The following is a 7981-nucleotide window of genomic DNA, read 5'->3' as shown; positions in this document are numbered from 1 at the left end:
TGATATGGAAACTTTAATTAATTATGTGCCAAGTCAGTAAGGGAGCCCACACCAAATGTCATTATATGGGAAGGCATTCATGTTTACCTATCATCACTAGACCTTGCGACACCACACCAACCTTTGTAATAAGGGGAAGAATACTAGGTATCCGATGCATCATGCATGATATAACTTCTCATAATTAGGAGATGAGTTTGATATTAGATGAACAAAATATACATTACAATAGTCCAACGTTTTGAATTAATTCAATCTCAAACGACAATAATATAAATATGAGACATAGACCAAAACAAGTATGCATGATAACTCTTATTCTGCAAAATCACCCATACTCTCATACAACTAGTTTACTGACTTAGGCATCATAAAGTCTCCCCAATGGCAAGTCGAAACACTAATCAAATTGTATTAAGATTCTCATTTAATAGTAGTGAATTAATAAAATGATGAAACGCCTCATATATCTTTAATTATTTTGAAAAAAATTCAACCACAAAATGGAAAAATATTGGTCCATTGACATCAAACTATCAGAGTCGACCATTAAATTTGGAGAGTATTTGCTCAATTACGTTACTCTCACATTAGAAGAGAAGGTAATATGGTCGCTCACAATCTAACTAGGTATGCTAAGAATGTTTCAAATTATATTGTGTGGTTATTTTCAAATTCGGCTTGTGTCTTTCAAAAACTGTGATTTTTCCAAAATTTAGTGAGCCTCTGCCATTTCGATCGATCCACCTATTTTTCGATCAATCGAAAAAGTGCTCTCATTTGTCTTAAAATGACTGTGCTTTTCGATCGATCGAATGTTTTCGATCGATCGAATATCGTGAAAGGTTTTTAAAAGGCACTTTCTGACTTTTTCAAAGATCTATTTCAAAAAACTTTTCAAAACTTTTTCCTCTCTCCGCGTTGGCAAGCTTTGTTTGTGATTTTTGTGTCGTTTTCTTCCGAAGTCTTTGCACAATCTCTCTCTCCTCAAGCCGGTAAGACTCTTTTGCCCTTCCTTTTGTTTTTATTTTCATAATTTCATGCATTAATCCATGCATTTAGGGTAATTTTCGGACTTGATTCTTTTTGGATTTTCTGTTGATTCACACCTTATTTTATGAAATTGATCATTGGGTTTTTGTGGGGAACATTATATTAATGATCCTTGGTGGTTAATTTGATCAATTTGGTGTTTTGTGAAAATTGAAAATTCTAGGGTTTGTTCTTGATCCGAATTGGGGGATTTTGTTGAATTGGATTGAATTTGATGAAATTGGCTTGTTGTGTTGGTGTAATTAAGCATTATAATCTATGTGCTGTGTTTTGTAATGCTTAATTCATCAATTTGTTACAAAATTTTCAAGTGGTTTTTCAAATTTTGGGATTTTTTGATAGAAATTCCTTGTTCAAGCCAATTTTGTCCAATTACTCTCAATTAAACTTAATTTGTCACTGCATTTAGATCATGCATCACAATGTTATTGTTCATGCATCATATAGATTTTTGTTCTATATTATTTATTGTGCTAATTTGCAGTCTGCCTTTGGTTTGTTTTCTCTTGTTTCTTTGTGTTTTTCTCTTTGTGTCTCTGTCCTTTCCTTAGCACTATGCCTAGGAAACTAGAGCCCGTAGGAGTGTTCCCTCACCTTCTCCTCACCCCTCCATCCTTTGATAGTGAGAGGTTTCCGCGTGAGGAAACCAAGAGATTTTTGAGAAACTGACCGTTAAGAGAAAGATTTGGGCTGAGCGTTCTGTGCTTTAGATGAGCTTGATCCTGCCATTAGGGCAAATTTTGAGCGTCGGGGTTGGTTACCTTGGTGGAGATTTCTGATCCTCCTCCACCTTCTGCCTTGATTAGAGAGTTCTATTCGAACATCTCTATCCGCGTCTATGATTCCAACACTCTTGTTAGGAGTTGGATACGAGGCGTAGAGTACACCATTACTCCTCGGGTAGTGGCTGATGCTCTAGGGGTACCATTGGTCCAGCATCCTGTCTATCCTTATGATGAGTCTCCCGAGATTAGCGATGTTTTGTCATACGTCACTGGTACTACTGTCCAGTGGGGTTCTGATCCTCGGATCACTTCTGCTGAGCTTTCTGGGTTGCACTATCTGTTCTTTCGGATAGCTTGTCATTCGATCTGGCCTATTTCCCATGTTCACACCATTCCTCTTGAGAGGTGTGTTTTTCTATACGCTCTTGTTACTGATGCTCCTATTAGTTTTCCCCATCTTTTTTTCGTTCTTTGAACGAAGTTTATAGGAGTTCATCTACTGCTCATGCTCTAGTTCATCCTATTTTCATTCATAGGATTCTTCTCTTCTTGGTCTTGATGACTTTCCTGCCTCTGAGCCGTCCATGTGATAGGACCTATAGGTGCGTCTTTTCTTAGACAGAGGGCGCTCATCTTCGAGCTGGTTCTAAACACCCTAGATCTGAGCCCTCTAGTAGTGCACCTCCTCCTCCTTCTTCTTCTGCAGGTTTTGCTGGTGAGGATATTCCTATTCCTGTTGGTGATGATGCTGCTGCTGATGTTCCTCCACCTCCTTCGGCCGACTTTGATGTTCGTCGTACTTTGGAGACTGTCATGACTGTTCAGCAGGCTCATGGTCAGATTTTGGTGGACTTGCTGGATGAGATGCGTGCTCTCCGAGCTGATCTTGCGCATCTTCATTCACCCTCACCACCTCCTTTTGATGGCGACTTGTGATTGCCCTTTGGCATTCCGTCACAAAAAGGGGGAGTGGAGTTTTGACCTGTAGTAGAGTTTTTGTTGTTAGGGGGAGATTTTTTTTTTGTTTTAGAGGACTTGTGGAGTTTTAGATTGTATCTATGTGCTTCACTTTGTATATCATTTTTTTGGGATATTCATGTTAGGGGGAGTAACATTGATTGATATACATGATATTTTTTATTGATTCTTGTTGCTTTATGATTCACTGCGTATTGATTTATATTTATGACTTGTTCATTTTTATATGTCTTTATTTTGTGTTGTGTGGATCTTACAAGAATGTTATACCTGTTGTTTTACTCTTTACTGTCACACATGCGTTTATGCGTTTGTTGAGTATTTCAGGATTATACAGGTTGATTCAACTAAGCTGCTGTCTACACTTGCAACTATGGATAGTAGTTAGGCTGAATTGAATTTTATGAGCATTATCTTTGTAAAGGGCTTTTTATTTGTAAAACTTTGAGCTGTTAATTAGGGTTTTGTCACGGATTGCCAAAGGGGGAGTTTGTTAGGTTCTAAGGTCTTAGGATTTTATGTATTTAGAACTCTAATTTGTAATGTTGGCAAACCATGATCAAAACATTGTATGGTATCTTCTTTAGACTTGCTCAAAGTTGGTTTAATATTGTAAAGTTGGAATCGAGTGGCTGCAGAAGTACTTGGGACTCTCGGCCTGGCTCGATCGATCGAAGAATAGACTCGATCGATCGAAAATCGCACAGGTTGAATTTTCTGCAGAATTTCCAACTCAGCCCTACTTCATTAAACGTTTAGGGTTTTATGTTTTTACCCTAGGTATATAAATAAAACCCTAGCCACGTTTTTGAAGGTTGTCCATATTGTATTGTTGCTCATACATTGCTGTTTTGTGTGAATCTCTGTGAGATCTTTGAGGAGCTTTCCTTTACACAAAACTTAGGGTTTTCATGGTGAAGATTATTTCAACATCTTGAAGATCATTATTGTTGCAACCATTGGAACTTAAAAGAAAAGCAAGCGGGGAGCTTGTAGCTGATTGAAGAATTCAAGAAAGAAGTAGTCCGTGGATTCGGAGCCTGCGCGTGGTCGTGTCAGGAAGTTCTACTGGTGGGTAGCATTAGGAAGTCGAGCGGGGAGCTTGTAGTCCTTTTGTACGAACTTCAATTCTTTCATAGTGAATTCAGGTTAGCCTTGAGGATCGGTGGGTCAAATCCTCCCCAGGTTTTTACCGTGTGGTTTCCTGGGTGATCATATCTTGTGTTCTTTATTTTCCGCTGCATTATATCTTGATATGATTGTTTGGATTGTTTTAACCTAGAATTGTTTAATTTGACTAAGTAATAACTTGGCTAATTAATCTAGGCTACGCAATCTGTGTGTTTTAAGGGGTCTAAAACCGTTCACATTTGTCGCAAGTCTTGACGTAGGCTTGTGCGTCATTCTGCATTGTAGGCTAATAGTATCCTGCCCGGATCAGTTTGTGTACTAAAGACCACGCCCCCGAATGGTTTCCGCAGATACCCTCATGGACCTTTCTCATTACATAGTCTGCTTCCTCGTGGCCCAAACACCTTAGGTATGGTCGTGAGAATCCCCTCTTGTATAAGACGTCATTGATTATTATGAATCGCGAAGCCCGGACTTTCAGTTTTCTTGCTGCGTCTTTGTTGTCTAGGAGCGTGCCTTCCTTCAGGTAGGCCGTTAGTGGCGTAATCCAATTGTATTCTAGGTTTACTTCCTGCACTTCTGCCCTACTGTTAATGATTGAGGAATTCTGGATGAACGACAATACCTGATCGGGGGACATCATGACCTCTGTGGAGGCAGCTTTCGCGAGCCGGTCAGCACATTCGTTCTCCTCCCTTGGGATTTGGACGAATGTGACCTGGAGGGTGTCGATCCGTCTCCTGACCTCTTCCAAGTATTTCTTCATCTTTTCCCCTCTACACTCATAGGCGCCGCTAATTTGACTAACTATTACCTGTGAATCACAATGCACAACCATGGCCTCGGTGCCTGCTGCTTTCACCAGGTCTAGTCCTGCCACCAATGCCTCATATTCAGCCTCATTATTGGTTGTCGGGAAGTCCAGCTGAATCATACACTTGATTTTATCTCCGTCAAGGGTTTGAATTACTACCCCGGCGCCACCAGCTTGCCTGTTTGATGATCCATCCGTGTGGATGTTCCATTGTCTGAGGGTTTGTGGCTCCTGCTGCTCCGTTTGCGTGTATTCGGTGATGAAGTCCACCACTGCTTGGCCCTTTATTGCGGTTCGCGGTCGGTAATGTATGTCAAATTCGCTCAGCTCTATCGCCCATAGGGCCATTCGTCCGGCCGCTTCGGGGCTGCTCATTACTCTTTTTAGGGGTTGATTTGTCAGGACGATGATGCTGTGGGCTTGGAAGTATGGTTTCAGTTTTCGGGCTGCGGTTATCAGTGCGAAGGTGAGCTTTTCCATGTGGGGGTACCTTTCTTCAGCCCCCCGGAACCCCCTACTTATGAAATAGAAGAGTCCCTGAATTCCTTCCTCTTCTCTTACTAGGGCCGCGCTTACTGCCACCTGCGAAGCTGCTAGGTATAAGTAGAGGTCTTCTACTGGCTTGGACGGGCTGAGCAAGGGTGGTGAGGCGAGGTATTTCTTCAGATCTTCAAATGCCTTCTGGCACTCATCCGTCCACTCGAATGATTTCTTCAGGATGCAAAAGAATAGTAGACACCTGTCCGTTGCTTTTGAGACAAACCTGTTCAAAGCAGCAATTTTGCCGTTCAAGCTCTGTACGTCCTTTACTATCCTTGGCGGTTCCAGCTCCATGATGGCCCGTATCTTCTCTGGATTGACCTCTATTCCTCTTTGGGACACCATAAAACCCAAAAATTTTCCTGCTGTTACTCCGAATACGCACTTGCTCGGATTCAGTTTCATGTTGTATGACCGTAGGGTATCGAATGTCTCCTGGAGGTCGCTTAGGTGATTTTCTTCGAGTGGGCTCTTGACCAGCATGTCGTCGACGTAGACCTGTACGTTCCTCCCTATCTGGTGTGCGAACATTTTGTCCATTAACCTTTGGTACGTTGCCCCAGCGTTCTTGAGTCTGAATGGCATCACCTTATAGCAAAAGAGGCCTTGGCTGGTGACGAAGGACGTTTTCTCCTGATCAGATTCCTCAATCTTGATATGATTATAGCCTGAGAAGGCATCCATAAAACTTAGGAGCTGGTGTCTGGCCGTGGAGTCGACCAGCGCATCTATCCGCGGGAAGGGGTAGCTGTCCTTTGGGCACGCTTTGTTAAGGTCCGTGAAGTCGACACACATTCGCCACTTTCCACTAGCCTTCTTTACCATGACCACGTTCGCCAACCACTCCGGGTAATATACTTCCCTAACGAAACCCGCCTCAAGTAGTTTTCCGACCTCTTGCGCTATTGCTCTGTCCCGTTCAGGAGCGAGCACTCGCTTTTTCTACCGGACGGGTAGGGTTGAAGGGTTCACGTTCAGCTTGTGTACTATGACAGAGGGATCGATCCCGGGCATGTCTTCGTGGTTCCATGCGAAAACGTCTTGGTTCCTCCTAAGGAATGTTATGAGGGCCCGGCATACAAGCTGGCAGGCCAATGTTCCTATTCTGGTCGTCCGCTCTGGTTTGGATTCGTTGAGCATTATCTCCTCCAGCTCTTCAACCGATTCTGCGACCGTCCGCTGCTCTTCTATGCATATTGCCTGATGATGATCTTCCATTTCTAGCATGGTAATGTAACATTCTCGGGCGGTTGCCTGATTCCCTCGTAATTCCCCAATCCCATAGTCCGTTGAGAACTTGATCATTAGGTGGTATGTTGATGTTGCTGCTTTCCATGAGTTAAGTGTGGGCCGTCCGAGAATACCATTGTAAGGGAAGAAGCAGTCCACCACGAGGAACATTACATTCCTAGTGAGTTCTTACGGGTAATCGCCCACCGTTATAGGGAGTGTGATGGAGCCTATTGGGAATACCCTTGTCCCCCCAAAACCGACAAGTGGAGCACTCGCTGGCATCAATCGTGCTCTGTCTATCCCCATTTGCTGGAATGCTGGATAGTATAGAATGTCTGCTGAGCTGCCGTTACCAATTAGTACTCGGCGGACGTTGTAGTCCCCCACACGTATGCTGACGACCAGCGCATTGTCATGCGGATGATGGAGTCTCCTTGCGTCTTCTTCGGTGAATCCAATGAGAGGGCTCTCCACCCGTGTGGTATTAGGCCTTGAGCCTGTTAGATGGATGTTCAGGACCGATCTGAGGTACGTTTTTCGAGCTTTTTTGGAAGAACTGATAGCCGCGGTCCCTCCCACTATCATCCTTATGTCTCTGATGGGGGGTCTAGGACACTCGTTATCCCATCGGGGGGCCGGCTCTTGGCGATTGTGATCCGCTCTCTCTTTGTTGACAAACTTCTGCAACTTCCCTTGTCTAATGAGGGCTTCAATCTGCTGCTTCAGGTCGTAGCAATCGGCTGTGTCGTGGCCATGATCTCGGTGGAAACGAAAATATTTGTCCCGCGGCCGTTTGCTTGGGTCGCTCTTTAGTTTTCCCGAGAATGTCAGTGTCTCCTCGTCTTTGATTTGCATCAAAACTTGGTCAATCGGGGCGTTCAGAGGGGTGAAACTTGTGAACCTTCTGCCCGGGGGCTTAGGGCGCCTTTCGTCCCTTCTGTCTCCTGTCCTTGGTCTTTTCTGCCCTTGATCCTGACACATGTCCACCTAGCATTCCCTTTTCCTGGGCCTTTCCTCCCGTGCAAGTAGCGCGTCTTCTGCATTCATGTACTTGGTGGCCTTGTAGAGTACTTCTGACATGGTTTTGGGGTCGTTTTTGTATAGTGAAAACAAACACTTGCCCTTCCGCAACCCGTTCGTGAAAGCCGCCACCAGTATTTTGTCGTCAGCTTCATCGATCGAGAGCGCTTCCTTATTGAAGCGGTTTATGTAGGATCTTAGTGTCTCGTCTTCTCTCTGCCTGATGCTCATTAAGCATGCCGTGGACTTCTTGTACCTGTGTCCCCCTATAAAGTGCGAGGTGAACTGAGCGCTTAATTCTTTGAAAGTGCTGATGGAGTTCGGTGTCAGCCGACTGAACCAAATCCTCGCGGGACCCTTCAGTGTGGTTGGGAAGGCCCTACACATGATTTCTTCCGGTACCCCTTGTAGATGCATCAAGGTCTTGAATGTCTCCAAATGGTCTAGGGGATCCTCGACACCATTATAGCTCTCTATTTGCGGCATC

At 43.9% G+C, this 7981-nt stretch overlaps 1 protein-coding gene across 1 annotated transcript; it reads right to left on the bottom strand.

Moving 5' to 3' along the window:
- Window positions 1-6660: 6660 nt before the first annotated feature.
- LOC136069293 (uncharacterized) lies at window positions 6661-7455 on the bottom strand. The gene has a single exon (XM_065777648.1). The coding sequence runs from the start codon at window positions 7453-7455 to the stop codon at window positions 6661-6663; it is 795 nt and encodes a 264-aa protein (XP_065633720.1).
- Between the last annotated feature and the right edge of the window lie 526 nt (window positions 7456-7981).

The sequence above is a fragment of the Quercus suber genome, unplaced genomic scaffold (genome assembly GCF_002906115.3).
Source record: "Quercus suber isolate HL8 unplaced genomic scaffold, Cork oak 2.0 scaffold_161, whole genome shotgun sequence".
Classification (NCBI taxonomy): Eukaryota; Viridiplantae; Streptophyta; class Magnoliopsida; order Fagales; family Fagaceae; genus Quercus; species Quercus suber.
Note: the sequence above shows the minus strand (reverse complement) of the source record. Positions and strands in the feature narration are given on the sequence as shown.